At 51.1% G+C, this 20,938-nt stretch overlaps 1 protein-coding gene across 4 annotated transcripts in view; it reads right to left on the reverse strand.

Moving 5' to 3' along the window:
• Positions 1-20,209, reverse strand: part of LOC144733022 (uncharacterized) — a 43,304-nt gene extending 23,095 nt beyond the window's left edge. For 2 of the 4 annotated variants that reach the window (XM_078614741.1, XM_078614740.1), the window contains exons 1-6: positions 19,939-20,208; positions 18,964-19,047; positions 4,568-4,664; positions 4,119-4,247; positions 1,324-1,437; positions 459-581 (exon numbers count right to left, since the gene is read on the reverse strand). In XM_078614741.1, coding sequence (XP_078470867.1) covers positions 459-581; positions 1,324-1,437; positions 4,119-4,247; positions 4,568-4,664; positions 18,964-19,005 — 505 coding nt within the window. In that variant the 5' untranslated portion in view covers positions 19,006-19,047; positions 19,939-20,208. Of the gene's footprint in view, positions 1-458; positions 582-1,323; positions 1,438-4,118; positions 4,248-4,567; positions 4,665-6,604; positions 12,457-18,963; positions 19,048-19,938 lie in introns of those variants that run through there. The other 2 variants (XM_078614743.1, XM_078614742.1) reach the window with 2 other exon arrangements.
• Positions 20,210-20,938: the final 729 nt, after the last annotated feature.

Below are 20,938 nucleotides of genomic sequence, written 5' to 3' on the forward strand. Positions count from 1 at the left end.
TGCGGTCGTTTTTGAATCAGTCCAAATCCTATCTCGATGCCCCTCGGGACCTCGATAATTGTCCAATTCCTCTCTTTGTCACATGAGCGGTAAGCACCCAAGAAGTAACGACGACACTTCAATTGAGCGTCCTGTCCAACACGACTTTACTCGAGTGTGAAATATTTTTGGATGAGTTGAGGCAGGCAGAGGTGACTGTCACCAGCAGCAACACTCTCCAAGGGACAATTTCAAATGACACTGAAGCCAAGCTCTATAAAGGAATGCGGCTCATTTGTATCATTATGTGCAGTGGTGTCTGCAGAGAGCATTCAGAGGCGGCTCGTGCCGAGACGTGATTTCTCCGCACATTTTAATTCACGTATAATGGGAGTAAAAATACATTTTGGTAGATGTATCATTTCATCCCCAATACCAAAATGATATCTTTGGACTAAGCACGGAACATTGCCACTTACCGGATCGCATAAACATATTTTCAAAAGACGACCAGTTCAGTTTCATTTTTAAGTAAACTATGAGCAACAGGAGCGCAGTCAGGACGATGCTGAGGACTGTTGCCAACACGAATCTTGTGGCGTCTGAAAATTTATGAAGGAGAAAAAACAACAAGCTGTCAACAACAGTCCCCTCTACGCCTACTTTTCATGTCTATTCGATGTATTGCAATGCATGGGAATCCAGTTAGTTGCATTAACACAACCTCTATCAAATCAAAATCAAACCATAAAATCATTGCTCTTTGCATTATTTCTATAGTTTGTTTAGCACAACAATATCGTGAAGGCGCTTTTTCACAGATTATTATGTGCAGCAGTTTCACAGTTGGGGGCGATCTTTTTTGATTATTTGCCTTCCCCCAAGAACGAACTTTGCAGGTAATTTTAACATTTAAACCGTGATACCAGAACACATGGCCTTCTATTTAAAAATAAGGTTACCAGACCTCTATCATACATCGTGAAGCAGATGGCGCATTTAATTTTGTTGAATGCACCAGTAAAATTAACTAGGGTATCCGTTGGGCTGAAACCACAAACCTCTGAAATGAGAAGTAAAAGCACTACTACCAAGTGTGCAGATTTGGATGCAAGGGGACTCCTGCCTAAAACTTCTGTGTAGGGACAATAAATATTAGGTGTTCAGTATTGCACAGGGTAGTGAAATGATAACATCACACGTGGCTGTGCTTGACCATACATGCAGTCCCTGAAGCCTGCAATAGACATAAGGTTGATGTTCAATTCGTGCTTCTTCTGCAGACAGCTTCAGCTGTTTCAGTTGTCAGGCTGTCTCTGTCAGCGGAGAAACAAAACAGCTTACATGGGCATGGCTCCTCAGGCAGGCAAATTCCCGAATCGCCGTCCTTCTTCATCCCCTCCGTGCACCGACACACCGTGTCCTGTGCCAAGGAGCAGTTAACAACTGCCTGCTCACCTACAATGAGAAAGTTTATCAGTCTCAACGAAGATGGTTGGCTACGTACAGTGCGAAAGTTCAACAAACATACACACACAGAGACCCACAGACACCCAGACCCATACAGACCCACAGAGACTCACAGATTAGCACGGTTGGCTATAAATGGTGCGAAAGTTCAATAAACATACATGCACAAAGACCCACAGACACCCAGACATATACAGACTCACAGAGACACACAAATTAGCACAGTTGGTTTTGTATGGTGAGAACGAAGTTAAACATGTATTAATAATAAAGGTTTTCTGGTTAGATCGCGCAAGTATAAATGTATCTTAGCCCTCCACTGCCCGACACAGCCAGTAAGGATTGTCATGTAAACAACGCGCCAATTAGTTTCTAGTATAGTAGTGTGTAGTGTAGTGGATAGTGTAGTTTACTACTTCAGCCCACCGGTGTGTTGGCAAATAAATCCACAACATTTACAAATTGAGTACCGTGCCGTGGCGCTGGTAATTACATCAACCAGCATCATCGGGCGATTTGCCAGAATAGTGAAGCAAACCACCTGTTTCTGCTCTTAAATAGATCAAGATGACGCCATCACAGTGAACTCATCAGGTGTAGAGATCAGAGGCGGAGGAGTGGGTTTATTGTAATTATATAATACAATTTTAATCAGTTTAACACGTAGCAGGCTTTCGCGACCAATATTATTCATAATCAACGTTTTTGGGTTAGATCGCGGTATTTATAAATGTGTTGTAACCCTCCACCACCCGACACAGGCAATCAGCAAAAAAGTGTCACTTTGACAAAAGACAAATAATTCACTGGGAGCAGCAATAACAGATATTGCGATTTCTTGCACTCAAAAATGGCAGGATGTGCATGTGTAGTACCGTAGATGGGCCGCACTTACCGGCAGTGGTAGACGGGGCCCATCTGCAAGGGTACCTCGTACCGCCAGGGGAGGGGCTGCAGTACCAGCCAAAGAGGGGAGGGGCTGCTGGGGGCTCAGGATCCCAGACAGCTAGGCCCCTCGGCGCTCCAACGGGGGGGGGGGGGGGGGGGGGGAATGCTCGGGGCTCAGGATTCCATGCAACTCCACCCCTCGATGGGCAAAGAGGTAAAAAAGGGCACCTCCCCAGCTGATCTGGGCCAGTCGCCGACCGAAGAACCAAGACCCGCCAGCTTAGGACCCTGGACCCACTCGCCCCACTGTCCTTGTAAGGGCCGGGATGCTGTGCGGGCCAGTGGTGAGACTCTGAGACTCCCGGCCCAACGCCCTTGTAAGGGCGAGGTCCGAGGAAGCCAGAGGTCTGGACCCGCACCTTGGCTGGGTCGGGTCAGGTAGCCTCCCCTAGGGAAATCATAGACGGAGGACCCGAGAGCGTAGCCAGTTCAGGCACGCTAGAAGTAGGCTGGGTCCCTAGGCTGTATCAGGACTGTTGGCGTGGTGTGTTATAATAAAGAGTCGCCTCTACAAGTGTCTCCAGAACCCATTACACATGCATGGTGTACATGCATAATGTGCATGCATAATTTATATACATTGCGCATGCGCATTGTGCATGTACACTATGTAAGTTGATTACCCTATGAATAACCAACCGGTAATGGTTATCCATTGCATTTGATGTGTTGATATGCATACATTAACCCCTCCCCCGGTCTTCACACCTGATTGGCTTACAAGTGAAGACATCACATTTTCCCCTCTATTTAAGAACGAAACAGGAGAATTTCTCCACAACTCTGACTGTTGCCTGATGATACTGGTTGTAATTACTGGTGAAACATCACGTTACTCTAATTGAAAATGTTGTAGTGGAATTACTCTCCAACACACCACAGTGTTGAACTCGTAACTAATTGGTATGTCTTGTTTACGTGACAAGCCTTTTGAATTGGCTGTTTCGGTGGGGTCGGGTTTAACGACACGTTTATATTCACGTGATCTAACCCCAAAATCTATATTATGAATACGTACATGCACACAACTATATACTACACTATACACTACTCTATACACTACACTATACACTACACTATACACAACCTCCGAATAGCACGTTTGGCTACGATCGGTGCAAAAAACGTTAAACAAACATAGACATTATTATACACTACACAATGTGCAATCTATGATGAGCATGGTTGGCTATGTATAGTGCAAACGAATTTCAACATTCATGTAATATCCTGTATTTGAATCTGAATTTCAGCTGCCTGTGATTATACCGAGTTGATGTTAAGTAGTGGCACCAAAAAACTATCGTGTTATAATAGATTTTTCAATTAATTTGGGAAAGTTCGAGCTCTGAGAATTACACATTTCAAGTTTAATTTCCACTTGTCTGTTAGGATACAATTGCCTAACCCTGGCATGAATAAAGGAGTCTACTAATGGGAGTTAAGATGTGGTTCGGTGATGTCATCTTCAGTGGCGTGTGAGAGTTCCCAGGCATTCGTTGTCTCTTGACAAGATCATGATTTGGGCAATTGGAATATTTAGTTCAAGGTGGGTTTGTCTCTCTTTTATAACCTTTTGGTCAGTTGCTCGTCAAGTTTTGTCTTTTCTCCATGCCAGTTAAAATGGGAGTATCCAGAGGAACACCCATCATGCATATAAAAGATGAGTGTCACACACATTGCAGATATGACAGCAACCTACTTGCTGTGCTGCCACTTACCTGAACCACAGCTGCTGCACCACGAGCACTCCTCCTCCTGGTTGACTCTGTCATTAAAAGTGTCCTTAGGGCACAGGTCACACAAAGCCTTCCTGCCATCAGCCATGCAGTCCTTCACCTTGAACGTCCCTGAAGGACAACGAAGTGCAAGCAAGCAATGGAGTTGTTACAAACACACAGCGACCACACGTTGGTTCAGAGAGACGCGCTCTGCACTGACAATCATCCAGTGTTAAGTTCTGTTCAGAGTACAGTTGCTTGACTAAAAACTAATTTCTTCAGTATCGAATCACTTTTTGTAGCCTGAAAATGATGAGGTCACGGAGTAAAAGCAAGGCCCAGTTGGGTTCCTTTCTACAGGAGTAGTGCCTGTGACTTGGTGGGGACAGGAAGCACCCGGGTACTACACTTTGTCGTTGGGAGTCTCCGTGCCTTTGTGTTCCTTTTACCTGCAGGGCACAACCGGCAGCAAACTCCTTCTTGTGTTTTGTAGAATCCATCTCCACACTCCTTGGCGGCAGACTGCTCCTGCAGTGCACAACACACCTGCAGAGAAAATTCACACAGAATGGAGTGATTCAGGGTGACGTCGCCAAACGTCGCGATTATGGTATCTGCGACAGTCCCGGTGCTTTCAAAAAGGCTGTGCCGCTGTTGTTTTCGTGACGCGTTTGTTCGCATTGGTATTTTGTCCCGAATCCATACCTGGTGTTCAATAACACGGGTAAAATGGTCAGAGAATTGTCTTCAGACACACACACCTTGTATGTTGGAAAATGTCACATTCTGATGGCATTAGATGGACCAATTTTCCAATTTGCAAGTTCAATTCCAAATCAGAGGTTGACCCAACCCAGCACTTTGTGAGAGGTTAAAATAATAGCTACGGTAAATCTTCGATTATCCAGGGGCTTCGGGGAGAAAGGGGGTGCCAGATTTTCAAAAACGCCAAATAATCACCAAATAATTTTTTATTTGCACATTCTTCATGATGCTATATTTTCAGGTATTGCGCCTATTTTTATAGTGCTTTACATTTATATTCTTTGGTTATTTCAGTAAAGTCACGTAGATAGATAAAATAAAAAAATAAAAAAATAAATAAAACAGAAACAACGACGTTTCGATGTGTTGCGATCGAAACATCGTTGTTTGGGTGTAGCCCAAGGGTCATAAACGAAGTGGGCAGGGCTAGTGATGTCAATGTGAGAAATTAGCATGTTAATGTAAGATCGGAGAGCGGCCTCCACGAGGGCGCGGAGATGGCTATGTTACTGTGAGAGATTAGCATGTTAATGTAAGATCGGAGAGCGACTTCCACGACTCAGGGCACGGAGGTGGCTATGTTGCTGTGAGAGATTAGCATGTTAATGGAAGATCGCAGAGCAGCAACGTCGAGCTCAGCGAGCGAGGTGGCTGTTAGTGTGGGAAATTTAACCTCTTAATATAAACCTGCTAATTAAATAAACATCCTACTTTAAAACGTTACTGTATTTGTGATGCCGCCGCCGCGAAGCCGCTCAGCGGGCGCCCCATCTACGACCTCGCCACCACCAAGCGAAGGGGCCGACCCCGCTTCCCCCTCACCGCCCCCCACATAAACACACCCTCACACATTTTCCCACCTAGAGCTCCGAGGGGAGGTCTCCTGGCCGGCAGGTTTTTACCCGAAAGCCCTCATAGGGATAATCTTCACGGTTTCCTGTGGCCAGGGAATTGGGCGACCTCCCCCGATGCTGGTTCGCACCGTGGCACTGTGCCCCGGGTTGAGATTGTATGGTCACGGCGAGGGCTGTCCAGCCACCACGGTTGAAACGCACCCCCACACACACGTATCGACAAGGCAGGCAGGGGTCCGCAATCCACAAACGGACAGCGGGAAAATGGGGCTGCGCCCACTGATCGATGAGACGACGTAATCCGTCGCGCTAACCAGATTCGAACCGCCCGAAGCCAGCCAGGGGACAGGTGAAGCACTTTAATTGGCCAGCGGAGCGGGACCCCCTGTGAGGTGAGGAGGATAAAGAGAGGGGTGAGGGAAGCATAGAGGGGTTCTTCTCAAGTCAGCTCCCGGGCCGTCAACTCCCGAGTCCAGCCACTCGAATGTCCGTGCGACGTGTCGACGTGCTGCGAGGACAAGCCGACAGGAGCGTCTAACTGTGAGTAACTGGAGAGAGAGTGTTGGGATTGAGTCTAGGGAAACCCACACCGCTTAGAGTCCATCAAACTAGATAAATCAGGTACAGACCCTCGGGCGATAGTGTAGGCCTGCCTTGTCGATCCTTACTGACTTAAAAGCGAATCGCAGTCGGCCGATAATAAATCATTAATAACTAATTGTAGCCTCGTGTGGTTTCGACGAGAGTGGGAACGCGCGCGGTGCTGTGTGCACGTATGCTCACAGTGTGTGAGTGCTGCGCGGGGCTGGGGGATGGGAGGTGTCGCGTTTGATGGAAGGAGAGGCAACGCCGTGTTAACAGACGTACGGGAGCCGGCGACGAGCCATGCCTCTCTCGCGGACCCGAGGTGGGGCGACCCAGGGAGGGGAACCGTCAGGCGACAGCACCTGCCCCGTGAGCGATGAGCCCAGTGGCGGCAGCGGCGGTCCGCACAATAGCGAGGGGTCGGGAAGCAGTGGGACCCCTGCAGTCAGAACACAGCAGGGAGAGATCTCGGGGGCCAGCGACCCCGACAATTTGCTGTCAGAGGTGGTACGATCCCCCGCACCTCCAAGGGAGAGAGGCGCCCCAACCCAGGCTAAAATAAAATGCACGTTCACGGGCAAGGGGATTCCGTCATGGAAATCGTTTGCCCGCAGCATCAGAGGTGCTAAAAATGTTAATGACTGGACAGACGCGGAGGCGTTGCAGCAGATGGAGATGCATTTGGATGGGCGGGCAGCCGACTTTGTGGAAGCTTTGCCCGCAAGCATACAAACTCAGTGATGGGAATTAATGCGCCAGCTTAAACTGCGCTTCGGCACATATGATGAGGAGGAAGCGCAGGCGGCCTTAGAGGTGCGCCGCCGCCAACCCGGCGAGGATTTGCGAGATTACACCGAGGACTTACGCGCGCTGACCCAGATCGCATACCCGGAGTACGATGCAAAATTAATTAAGGGCCTCGCCGCCGGGAAGGGCCAGCGATATTTGGCACGCATCCCGTGGTGGCGGCCAAATGTAGACAGTGCACGCCTCCCCTGCAACACCCTTGTCGAGCGCGCGCGTAAATGCGAGAAGCTCTCCGGTGAGCGCACGCAGCTTCGAGGGCGGGGACGGGAGTGCGCCGTGGCGAGCCTACTCTCAGACGAGGAAGAGGAGGAGGAGCTCGCCATCCCAACAAAGGGACGAGCAAGGGAAACCCCGAGGCCCCGCGAGACAACCCCAGGGTGGGTAGCCGGGATACAGACCGGCATAGGAGATATACGCGAGGAAGCGAATAGAAATATGACCAAGCTGCAATCCTCTGTTGAGACCATCCGGTCCGAGAAGGGGGACCTACGCGCCACGGTAGGAGGGCTATCTGGAAGGGTAGCCCGACTAGAAGCAGAGGGTGGACAGCGGCGTAATGGGGGGAGAGGGAGTGGGCAGGGGGCCCACTACGGAGCCGCCACTCCTCCCCGGACGTGTTATGTGTGCGACCGTCGAGGGCATCGACGCGGTCCCGACACATATCGACGACAATGGAAATAATGGCGAGCGAGTGATCTCCACACAGGTTCCAGCAACGACGCCCGCGGACGCGGTGACTCCTGGCGACTGCCTACGGGAGCTGGTGCATGTGGTAATGTTCATACGTGCAGTATTTTCATTGTTTAAGTTGTATGTAGTGTATAATGTAGTGTATATACTATTTTACACGGAAATAAAGCATAGCTACGTTTTTTTGTCACACCCGCGGTGCCGATAGCCGGACTCGTTACTTTCATTGGGAGCGGTTTCGCCAGGTAATGTTGGATAATAGCGCACCGAATAATTCATGATCGACTGCATTGTTAAAGTGCTCATAACAAGGGGAACATTTTTAGAGGTTTTTTTGGTGTGCCTATGAGCGTGGCCAGGCATTGTTGCATAGAGCGAGCGTGGAATTGACTGTTCCACCACATAAACGAGGTGAAAATATTTCTGGAAAATTCGTGCCACATCAAGGAAATGTTTACATATCCACTCAGAACTACCCCCCTCTCACTAACCCCTATCCACACTAACCCCAATGTTGCCTCTGCGACAGCATTGTGATCACTTTAACTGGCTCCAATAAGGAAGTTGAGGTATTGTGCAATATTGTGTTGTTATTGCGGCAGCAGCCATACTGTACTGGCTATTCACCAAGTGCGAGGGTTGGTTTCACACAGGGTTGAGAGAGAAAACAAACATTATATCCGTCCTACCGAGTCTAACAATTCGCAAAAGGGACTCGTCTCACGTCCTCTGGCTTAGTTAAACACAAGGACGACGTCAATTAATCGAAGGCTTGAATTAATAGAATTGGGCTCTCAACTGATTGAACAGCATCAGTCAGTCCATCAATATCACCACCACTGCCCACCCTCCATCGCCCACAAATAACCACAGGCTAGGACGGTTGGCTACGTATGGTACAAAAGAAGCTCCACATACGTACATACACAGACTTACAGACACCCTAACCCATAGGGACACCTATAGAGACCTATAGAGACCCACATATTAGCATGGTTGGCTACGTACGGTGGTGCGAAAGACCAGCATACACATATACATACACATCTCACCCAACACTTACCCAGGGCTTTCAAACAATAATACAGAAACGTGTACAAATAAGTAATATTTTTGAAAAACATTTTAAAACATGCTTTTATGAAATGTACTAGTATTGGCAGAACTCCACGACTCCAGGAAGTGGCCCCGAAGCTTGCCATAACGTAAGGGACCGTGGCCAATTACAGCCAACGTCAGTTGAGCGTGGACAATTAGACCCAAGCCGAAACATAACATATACAAAATAATGTTTAAAAATACGTATTTTTATGATAGAATAGAGTATTGTCATCAGAATGACAAAAGTATACCAAGTTTGCAGTCGATACCACATTGGGAAGTGGGTTAAAATTGAGTTGCAAGATTTGAGGATACAACAACGACAACAACAGACAGAGTGAGTTAAAAGAAAGCGTGTAAAATCACTCCGCCTTGTGCACATTACGCAAATAAAATACCATCAGCAGTTTCCGAAGAACTGCATCGTGGTCCTCGTGTCTCAGTGTCACCAGAATTTTTTTTTTTCTTCCATTTGCAAGTAAATTTCGAATTGTGGCTACATTCGGACCGTGACGCTGGCACACAATGGCCTGCTCTTGTGAACGACGTCACGGGACGCCCATTACACATTAGGGTTGGTGACACACGCAGTCGCGATCGGGGCAGCCACTGGAAATCGAACCCCGGTTCGTCTGCAACGTGGTGGTGAATGCGTTTACCGCTGGAGGGACATAACACCGCCGTCGACGGCGATACAAAAATAAAGGTTAGGGAAAACCCAGATTCTCATTTACCCCATGCTTGTGGTAAAGTGTAAAGAAGTCGGTTGGACTGGTTTCGACCCAGTGAGCGTTACGGCGGATGTGAGATGGATATGTGCGATATGAGGCCTGTTTCCTTAAGAATTTGAGGCAGAGTATCGTGCCATTCATAACCTCGTGTTTTCCACACCAATGTTGTTGTGTTAGCCTCTGTGATGATGATTACGACTGTTTTAAAAAAATATATACGAACCTCCCATTAGCACGGTTGGCTACGTACTATGTGAAAGAAGTTAAACGTGCGTACATACAGACAGACGCGCATACACCCAGACCCATGAAGACCCACAGTGGCCCAAATAATTATCAGGGCAGGTTAGGAGCACACACACTACTATACACTACACCAGTGGTTCCTAACCAAAAGGCGTCATCTGGTCCAACACCAAAAGGCGTCATCAGGTCCAACACCAATGGAGACTAGGCTCTAAGAAAAGCTGTCTCGGGTGTGGACCAATCAACTTCAAGGACAGTGCATATTATCATCATCAGAGTTGTTTCTTTTTGTTTGCATTTTGACTGCTTGTGTTGTGGTTATTGCAAACATGATGCCTTGTATAAAGGTGTCAGTTTTTGTACCAATTGAAAGGGTAAAAACCTATTACTAGTACTGAGTTTGTAAATGTTTTGGATTTGCTCTCCAACACACCCGTGGTGTCGTACTAGTGTAGTGGTGATACGCGCTGGGTGTATACGTCGTGTGCCAGCGCGTATGTACGGGTGTGTGTGTGGTGACGCGCGCTGACGGGGAGGAGCAGGCGTCAGTGCGCGGGTGGGGGTAGTGCTGCTGATTGGCTGTGTGCCGGTGACGCGCCCAGAGGGAGTGATCGGGTAGCAGCGCGGTGTGATTGGTCGGGGAGTGGAAACACGCGCTGAGCGGAACCGGATCGTAGAGATAGCGCGTGGGGATTGGGTAACTGAGGAGCGGTGCCGACGTTGAGGTCCGCATCCGCTCCGTCTCCCGGGAAGAAGAGGTATATAAGGTGATGCACAGAGGAGCAGGGGGCAGAAGTGGAACCATCTAAGAATGAAGACGAAGGTGCAGAGATAGAGCCCGGAGAGGAGAGTAATGGAGAGTAATGGAGAGTAGAGGAGAGTAAGGTATAAGTGTGTAGCCAGAGAGAGAGAACGGTCTACACGAGCTGAGTACTGTATAGTGTGTAGCCAGAGAGAGAGAACGGTCTACACGAGCTGAGTAATGTATAGTGTGTAGCCAGAGAGAGAGAACGGTCTACGCGAGCTGAGTGATGTATAGTGTGTAGCCAGAGAGAGAGAAAGGTCTACACGAGCCGAGTATGCATATGGTGTAGCCAGAGAGAGAGAAAGGTCTACACGAGCCGAGTATGCATACGGTGTAGCCAGAGAGAGAGATGCAAAGTCTACACGAGGCGCGGAGTCTACACGAGACGAGAGAAGAGTGTAGCCGAGGCGCGGAGTCTACACGAGGCACAGAGAGCCAGCAGCACAGAATCTAAGAGAGTCAAGAGAAGCGTAAGGCGGAGAGAAGAGGTCACGAGTTGTACCGTTGTATGGTGACCGCATTGTGAAGAAGAGAGGCCACGCGTTGTATCGTTACAAGTCAAGATTTAATAAAAGAAGTGTGTTCCCGTCAAGGAGTTTCCTGCCGTCATTTTCCAATACTTCATCTGGCGTCAGAAGTGAAACGGGCTTCCAAGCATGGAGACAAGGAAGACCCGTAGGACCCACGGGATTGACCGCGAGGAAAACCTGGACGACTCGGGGCCGCTGGTGGCGGGGGGTGAGGAAGAGGACTTGCCCACGCTACAGGATCCGTCGACGGCGCCGGCCGAGCGACCGGGGACCGACGCCGGGCTTCGTGAGGCGCACTCCCGACTGGCGGAGCTGCTGCTCGCCGCCGCGTCCATCTTGGCGGAGATCAGCTCGTCGGGAGGAGCGGGGACGGTGGGGGACATTTTACAAGGTCGCCCCGCAGATTCCCGCCAAAACGAATGGGGGATTCCCGCCATTGCGCCTGGGCCTACTTTTGGCGGGAACGGCGAGCGCCACGTGGTGGTGGGTTCCCAAGCGCGCGCATCGACGTCATCAGCGCGCGAGGGGGTCCGCCATTTTACGTCTGCTGCTGGAGCCGCCATCTTACACACCGACGGAGAGGCGGAGAGGAACCACGAGGCGGATGACTTCATTTTTCAGCAGCGCCTGCCCACGTTGTCAGCCTTCAAGGCGGAAGGCGGAGACTGGGGCCAATTTCAGCTAAGGTTTTTGGCGCATCAAGAGATGTCAGCGTGGTCCGATGCTACGGCGCTGCGGGCATTGCCCGCCATGCTGGACGACGATGCACTCGCGGCCTTCAGGGCTGCACGAAAGTCGGACCGCTCCACGCTGAAGGATGCGCTGGGTTTGTTGGCCAGGGTCTACGGACCTCTCTCTACGTGCCGCCATCAGTTCTACGCAAGACGGAAAGCGGCCACGAAGACCGCGCTGGCCTATCGCACGGCGTTGCTGGCTCTTGCTGATGCTGCGTTCCCTCGGATGGACGAGGAGGGCCAAGATGCGATGGTTTTGGAGCAGCTGCTCAAGTTGGCGCAGGACCTGGGGGTCCCTATCAACACAGCTGACGAGATTGATATTTCTTCTTTGAGAGTCGCCACGAGTATTCAAGCGCACGAGGCCCTACAACGGAAGCAAGGCGTTGGTTGCAACGCTGCTGTCGTTGCAGCCCCGGGTTTGGTGGTCGCCGAACCCCAAGTCGTCAGCCCACGAGAGGAGGCGTTCGCCACGGGATGACCAGGGGACTGGAGGCCGGGGGCCCAGTCGCCTCTGCGATCGGGCCGAAAGTCGGAGCAACCAAGATCTACTCCGACCCTCGTCACGTGCTATAACTGCGGCCTCCGGGGCCACGTGGCGTCCGGGTGCCGCGCTCCGCGGCAGCGCGCCATGGGAGCTCGGCTGGACGACGACCGAGAGCCCAAGTCATCTCTACAATCCCCGGCAAGTCGCGGCACCTCACACGCTCGGCCTGTTTATTCGGCACACATGGGACGCCGCGTTGCGGCGGAGGAGGGCCGGTTAAGGTTCGGGGATTCGGTTCGGCGAGGGGGGTTCGGCCGGGACCAGGGAGACATTGAATGGGCGGAATTGGGGCATAGAATTGTGGCTGCTTCGGCGGGTTCGTCCGTTGTTACGGGATCTATTGATGGGGTTTAGATTAGGGTGTTAGTGGACACGGGGGCATCGGCAACTATTATATCGGACCTCATTTATAATATTCTTCCAGTCCAATGTCGTCCGCTGCTTCCAGTGGATGTGCCATTTTACGCCGCTAATGGGGGATCGTTGGGCATTATCGGTCAGGTTAGGGCGTCCATTTGCATTGGAGATATCAAATTGTCGGGACCCGTTTTCGTTTCGTCTTCTTTGGCAGTTCCGTGTCTTTTGGGCACTGATTTTTTGGCTAAAATGCCTATTAAAATTCTTATCGATCAACGATGCGTTGAACTGCCATCGGGTCGCCGGATTTCATTTTTGACGGGCCCTACTGACATTCGGACGGCGTGCGCTACGATACAAGCGGTGGCGACGCAGACAGTGCAAGTGCCCCCGGGTTCACAGATGTTGATTCCCCTCCGGTTGCGGAAACCATGGGTGAGGGAGGCTTCGGGACAAAGTATGCTTTTGGGTCCTTCTAACAAGGCTGTCGGGGGTCTTGATTTATCGGTGGCTCACACTTTGGTGCGGGCTGACAGGGATCCGTTTGTGATGGTTTTGAACGCGGGGTCGCGACCAGCTGTCATTCCGCAGGGCACCGTGCTGGCTCACGCGGCGCAGGTCCCTGTGGATGATGGGTTGGTTGCGCAGGTGGGCTCGAGCCCCGCGCGGAACGTTGAGCCAAAGGAAGACCTTGAGTGGGTCCATTCGCTATGTGCCGCCTCGGACGATTTGTCGGCGGCGCAGTTGGGTGCGCTGCGCGAGTTGCTCATTGAATTCTCTGATGTATTCAGTAAACATAAGTATGACATTGGGTGCACGGATTTGTTGCACCATCACATTGAAACGGGCGATGCGGCGCCGGTCAGGCTAAATCCCTTCCGACTGAGTCCCGTGGAGAAGGAACATGTTCAGTCGGCTGTTAACGATATGCTAGAAGCCGATATTATTTCGCCCTCCTCTAGCCCGTGGGGAGCGCCTATTGTGCTGGTTAAGAAGCAGGACGGGTCCCTGCGATTCTGCGTTGATTTCCGTCGCCTGAATAAGATCTCTGTGGCTGACGCGTATCCGCTCCCCAGGATGGATGAGTCCCTCGATGCATTGTCTGGTGCGCGATATTTTTCGACTCTTGATTTGTTATCGGGGTTTTGGCAGTTGCCGCTCGACGAAGAGTCGAAACCTAAGACAGCATTTCGGACTCCAGGGGGGCTGTTCCAGTTTAACCGGTTACCCATGGGACTTCACTCCTCTCCAGCGACGTTTCAGCGACTTATGGAGCTGGTTTTGTCGGGCTTGCAGTGGGATACATGGTTGATTCATATGGACGATGTCATTGTTTTCAGTAAAACGTTTGAAGAACACCTCCGGCGATTGAGAGGGGTGTTCTTGCGAATGCGATCGGCTAAGTTGAAATTTAAACCGGCCAAATGTCACCTCCTTCGTAGGTCGGTTAGATACTTGGGTCACATTGTCGATTCTTCGGGGATCTCCACCGATCCCGCGAAGACGGATTGTGTCGGTTCCTGGCCGACACCTATGTCCGTTTCCGACGTGCGTAGTTTCATCGGGTTTGCTTCTTATTATCGGCGGTTCGTTGAGCACTTCGCCACTATTGCAAAACCCTTGCACGCTCTAACGGCGAAGGGAGTGAAGTTCAAATGGGGACCGGAGGAGGAGGCCGCGTTTCGCTCCCTCCGGGACGCCTTGGTGGGTGCCCCACCCTTGTGTTATCCCGATTTTGCCAGTCCCTTTTTGCTGGACACGGATGCTAGCAACACGGGCATTGGGGGGGTGCTATCCCAAGTCGTTGGGGGTGTCGAAAGAGTTGTCGCCTACGGTAGTAGGGTGTTGTCTCCGGCGGAGCAGCGCTACTGTGTCACCCGTCGCGAGCTGCTTGCCATTGTTTTTTTTGTGCAGCAGTTTAGGCCATATCTTTATGGTCGTCACTTTACAGTCCGAACGGACCACGCGGCGCTACAGTATTCATTGAGGGTCGCCCAGCCCTCGGGCCAGTTGTCGCGTTGGTTGGAAGTCCTCCAGGACTATCAGTTTACGACTACGTACCGTAAGGGGTTGCGACACACAAATGCCGATTGCTTGTCGCGGTTGTTGCCTTGTGATGAATGCGCGTGTTTGTCGGGATCGGCGCGCTGTAAACCGACGCTTGCGGGGGAGATGGGGGCACTGGCTGCGACAGCGGGCGCACCGATCGTGGATGATTCCACTGCCTCTCAGGGTCGGGACTCGCTGCTCTCGCTGTCGCTCAGCGAATGGGGCCGCCTCCAGATGGCGGACAGCTCGCTGCTAGCATTGCGCCGCAAGGTTGGGGGTCCCGAGGGGGACCAGGAGCGTACCGGCTCCTATGTACTTGAGCAGGGCGTGTTATTGAGATGGGACAGTTTGTCCCGGCGGAACGCACTCGTGGTGCCTTCCGCTGTGAGGGGGAGGGTTGTCTTGGCGGCACACGAACGCCTCTTGCACTTGGGAGTTAACAAGACGCTTGCCCTGCTTCAGCGTGACTATTACTGGCCGGGAATGGGAAGTGATGTGGTACATATTCTGAAGGGGTGCGTTGAGTGCGCCAGGCGTAAACCACCGCCCGTGGCAGCCAATCCACCGCTGCAATCTATTCAGGTCTCGCGTACCAACGAGCTCGTTGCACTCGATATTTTGGGGCCCTTCCCAGTCACGCCGAGAGGGAATAAATATTTGTTAGTGGGGGTCGAATACTTTACCCGATGGCCTATGGCGTGGCCTCTCGCTAACCAGTCGGCAGCGGCTGTGACGGATGCCTTCGTCCAGGGCTATGTCCTGGACAAGGGGGCTCCCGAACGCCTGCTGACCGACCAAGGTAAAAAATTTTCGAGTAAATTGTTGCAAGAGGTGTGCGATCTGTTGGGTACCAAGAAGGTGCGTACCTCCCCGTACCACCCGCAGACAGACGGGATGGTGGAGAGACTCCACAAAACTTTGACTTCCATGCTGTGCCAGCAGGTGTGCGAGGCACATGTAGATTGGGACCTGCAGGTCCCGGGAGTCCTTGCCGCGTATAGAATGGCCCCCCATGCAGCTACGGGGTTTTCCCCATTCTATTTGATGTACGGTCGGGAAGCTGACCTGCCAATGGAAACGCAACTTGGCCTGTCCGCTCCACGAACTAATTCTAATTTGGCAGAACATATTAAGTTTAATATTCACAAGCTGACAGAGGCGAGGGAGGCCGCACGGCTTAATTCGCGGGCTCGCCAAATTGCTAATGAACGGTTGCGGGCACGGAAGGTGTCCATGCACGAATGGAAACCAGGTGACAGGGCCTGGCTGCATTGCCCTCAGGCACCCTTGGCTACGTCGCCTAAATTGTTGAGACCGTGGAGGGGACCCGTGGAGGTCGTGCGCGTTGCACGGCCCCAGTGCGTTCAGATAAAGTGGGGAAAGCGCCGTTGGTACGTTCACCCCTCCCGACTGAAACCGTTCTCGCCTCCATATGGCCTCCCCTTGTGTCGTGATGGCCGGGCGTGTGACGTGACCGGCGACCCAGAGGGGGAAATGTCTCTGCCTGATCCACACGTATTTTCGCCTGATCTGCTCCCAGGTGTCTCGGAACTGACAGCTGCCGATCACCGGCGGCCGGATCTCCGCGGCGGGGCCGGCCCTTTCAGGCCCGTTCCGCGCCGTCTGGAGCAGCCGGAACCGCCGGACGGTCGTCAGTGTCCCACCCCATACGACGGACCAGCCAGACGGACTCGCGCCAGGTCGTGCTACTTTGCATGACCTGCCTCGTGAGGAGTCGGGGCAGTTGGAGCGCCTCGTCACTGCGTGTAGTCGCAGGGACGTGGGGCGCGTTCGTTTTTTGGAATTTGCTCGTATCGTGTTATTGTTGACTTTTCGTGTTCATTGTCAATCTGTACATAGTTATTCTTGTTGTTGTTGTTGTTATGTTACGGGGCACACTCGGGGGGTTACGGGTTTTTTTTTGTTGGTTGTCGTTTTATCGTCGCGGTTGGTTGTTGTTAGCAGCCGGGCCGGCTGCGAGCTATGTGGGAGGGGGTGATGTAGTGGTGATACGCGCTGGGTGTATACGTCGTGTGCCAGCGCGTATGTACGGGTGTGTGTGTGGTGACGCGCGCTGACGGGGAGGAGCAGGCGTCAGTGCGCGGGTGGGGGTAGTGCTGCTGATTGGCTGTGTGCCGGTGACGCGCCCAGAGGGAGTGATCGGGTAGCAGCGCGGTGTGATTGGTCGGGGAGTGGAAACACGCGCTGAGCGGAACCGGATCGTAGAGATAGCGCGTGGGGATTGGGTAACTGAGGAGCGGTGCCGACGTTGAGGTCCGCATCCGCTCCGTCTCCCGGGAAGAAGAGGTATATAAGGTGATGCACAGAGGAGCAGGGGGCAGAAGTGGAACCATCTAAGAATGAAGACGAAGGTGCAGAGATAGAGCCCGGAGAGGAGAGTAATGGAGAGTAGAGGAGAGTAAGGTATAAGTGTGTAGCCAGAGAGATAGAACGGTCTACACGAGCTGAGTACTGTATAGTGTGTAGCCAGAGAGAGAGAACGGTCTACACGAGCTGAGTAATGTATAGTGTGTAGCCAGAGAGAGAGAACGGTCTACGCGAGCTGAGTGATGTATAGTGTGTAGCCAGAGAGAGAGAAAGGTCTACACGAGCCGAGTATGCATACGGTGTAGCCAGAGAGAGAGAAAGGTCTACACGAGCCGAGTATACATACGGTGTAGCCAGAGAGAGAGATGCAAAGTCTACACGAGGCGCGGAGTCTACACGAGACGAGAGAAGAGTGTAGCCGAGGCGCGGAGTCTACACGAGGCACAGAGAGCCAGCAGCACAGAATCTAAGAGAGTCAAGAGAAGCGTAAGGCGGAGAGAAGAGGTCACGAGTTGTACCGTTGTATGGTGACCGCATTGTGAAGAAGAGAGGCCACGCGTTGTATCGTTACAAGTCAAGATTTAATAAAAGAAGTGTGTTCCCGTCAAGGAGTTTCCTGCCGTCATTTTCCAATACTTCACTAGTAACAAATTGGCCCGTTCTATTTACGTGACCAACCTTACAAGTTGGTTGTGTCGGGTGGTGGTGGGTTTAACGACACATATATTTACACGATCTAACCCTGTATTAAGCCTTAAGGGAAAACCCCATGAGTTATTAATTCACGGCAAAATCTCAGGTTTGTGGTTAATCGGCAAATCAGATCAACTGCACAGCGGATAATCGAGAGTGTGTTATATATCCAACCAACATTGCCACTCGTCTACACAAGGTAACACGCGCCAGTGTGTGTGTTTGCTTTGGCACTCTGGTCTGCTAGGAGGCAACACGTAGCAATCTTGACACCCCAAGCTGCCGTCGTGGGTGCATATATCTATCGAACAAATTAGTCGAGTGTATAACAAGGCATGGGTTACTGTGGTACCATAGTGTTTTGTTTGTTATATACGTGCTTTATACCTATATATGCATATTGAACGTCTTTCGCATCGTATGTAGCAAACCATAATAATCGGAGGTTGGGTGGAAGGACAACAATCTAACCGCAGTTTATGTAAACGTTGTAAACAATTTAAGTCTAAAACAGGCAGACGCCTTCAGACAGTCAAGCGGCAAGGGCAACCAATGGGGGACAGATAGATTGGCAGCCACGCATCGGTCTCCAAAGCCACGTCATATACTTTAGTTACGGTGGCTAGGTTAAGTGGCTGATATCATCATCGAGTGCAAATGTATAGCAGCAGCCACATACTCGAAACGTGTGATTATTTATTCTAAATGTGCAAAGGAAAAAACAGAGAACCTGGAGAAAATTCCAGTCGACCACCCGGGTGGAGAGAGAGAGACACAAACTCCAAATATACAACAGAAGGTGTAGTGAGGGTCGTGATCAAAACCACGACCTCCTGTATACGAGGCGAGATAGTTCACATCTCCTAACAACCGTGGTGATGATGATGAGAGACACGCAAACTACAAATATACAGCAGCAGGCACTGTCAAGGTCGGGATCGAACCCAAAACCTCCTGTAAACGAGGCGAGGTAGATAACATCTCCTAGCCACCGTGGCGCCCGTTAAGAGCGGTGGCCCTCACCAAAAGTATAAGCAGAAGAGGCATCGCTGTCCACGGGGTCATGACGCTCTCCTGCTCCTCGTCACGTCTCTCGGTGTTGACCGTCTGTGCGAGTACGTAACAGAGGTTCAGTGTGGATTATGAGAGAGCGGTTCGGTGTGTGTGTGTGGATTTGCGTGACTGGGGTGTGTTTGAGTGTGTGAGATGTTGAGTGTCTGTGTGAGACTGGGTGGGCGAGGGTGTTGTGTGTGTGCGGATGTGATTGAGTGTGGGTGAGTATGAATGTGTGTGCGTGAGATTCGATCTGGACGAGGGTGGATCGGTGTGTATGTGTTTGAGCGTGTGTAGGATTCAGTGCGTGTTTGTTTGAGTGAGAGATTGAGTGGGTGAGTGTGTGTAAGTGAGGGTGGGTGAGTGAGTGGGTGAGTGTGTGTATTTGGGGGTGGGTGAGTGAGTGTTTGTGTGTATGTGGGGTAGATGAGTGAGTGGGTGAGTGTGTGTATTTGGGGTAGTTGAGTGAGTGGGTGTCTGTATTTTAAAGTGGGTGAGTAAGTTGGTGATTGTGTGTATTTGGGGGTGGGTGTGTGTATGTGAGGGTGGATGAGTGTGTGTATTTAGGGGTGCGTGAGTGAGTGGGTGAGTGTGTGTATTTGGGGGTATATGAGTGAGTGTGTGTCTGTATTTTAAAGTGGGTGAGTATTTGTGGGTGGGTGAGTGAGTGGGTGAGTGGGTGTATTTGGGGGTGGGTGAGTGAGTGGGTGAGTGTGTGTATTTGAGAGTGGTTGAGTGAGTGGGGGAGTGTGTGTATTTGAGAGTGGGCGAGTGAGTGGGTGAGTGTGTGTATTTCACAGTGGGTGAGTGAGTAGGTGAGTGTGTGTGGGGTTGAGAGCGTCTGTGTAAGAAGTGTGGTTTTTGAGTATGGATGTCTGTGTGTTAGACTGGGGACTGTATGTCGGTGAGTATGAACGAGTGTTTGAGTCTGTCTGTCTCTCTCACCACTCGTTGGCGAACATCGTAGGCGGTGATCGTGCGTGGGTCTTCAGAAAGCGCCTATTATAATCAAATTTCACGTCAAGAAACGATTCACGTTGTTGGCCTGCCGATATACGGATGTTACTTGGCGGAAATGGTCACCGTGGAATGCGGCCAGGTGAGTTGTAGTTTTGTGTCACTGTTGACATACTACGTACAGTGGTAACACAGGTGAAGCACTGAAATATACAGTACATTGTGATACTTCGTGACCGTAGAGTGAGTGGGTGGGTCTCGACATTTGCCACAGGGTGGCAACATATCGTCTACCGGACGGCTGCTGTTGTCTATGGCAGAGATTACGACGACAATTTCGCTTTCAGGTGGTCAAGCCAGCAAATAACCGTCATCAGGAGCAAGGGGAGTGTATTGCTGTGATGTCTTTATTAGTCTATGGGTCTATGCGTGTCTATGGGTCTCTTTGGGTCTCTCTGTACCTGGGTCTACATGAGGCTCTGGGTCTTGAGTCTCTGTGAGTCTCTATGGGTCTGTGAGTCTATATGAGTCTTTATGGGTATCTGAGTCTCTCCGTCGCTATGGGTCTCTGAGTCTCTGTGAGTCTCTATGGGTCTCTGAGTCTCTGTGAGTCTCTATGGGTTTCTGAGTCTCTGTGAGTTTCTATGGTCTCTGAGTCTCTGTGAGTCTCTATGGGTATCTGAGTCTCTATGGGTCTCTGAGTCTCTATGGGTCTCTGAGTCTATGTGAGTCTCTATAGGTATCTGAGTCTCTATGGATCTCTGAGTCTCTGTGAGTCTCTATAGGTATCTGAGTCTCTATGGGTCTCTGAGTCTATGTGAGTCTCTATGGGTATCTGAGTCTCTCCGTCGCTATGGGTCTCTGAGTCTCTGTATGTCTCTATGTGGCTCTGAGTCTCTTTGAGTCTCTATGAGTCGCTGAGTCTCTGTGAGGCTCTATGGGTCTCTAAGTCTCTATGGGTCTATGAGTCTCTATGGGTCTCTGAGTC

This window comes from Lampetra planeri, chromosome 45 (genome assembly GCF_965212315.1).
Source record: "Lampetra planeri chromosome 45, kcLamPlan1.2.h2, whole genome shotgun sequence".
Lineage (NCBI taxonomy): Eukaryota > Metazoa > Chordata > Hyperoartia > Petromyzontiformes > Petromyzontidae > Lampetra > Lampetra planeri.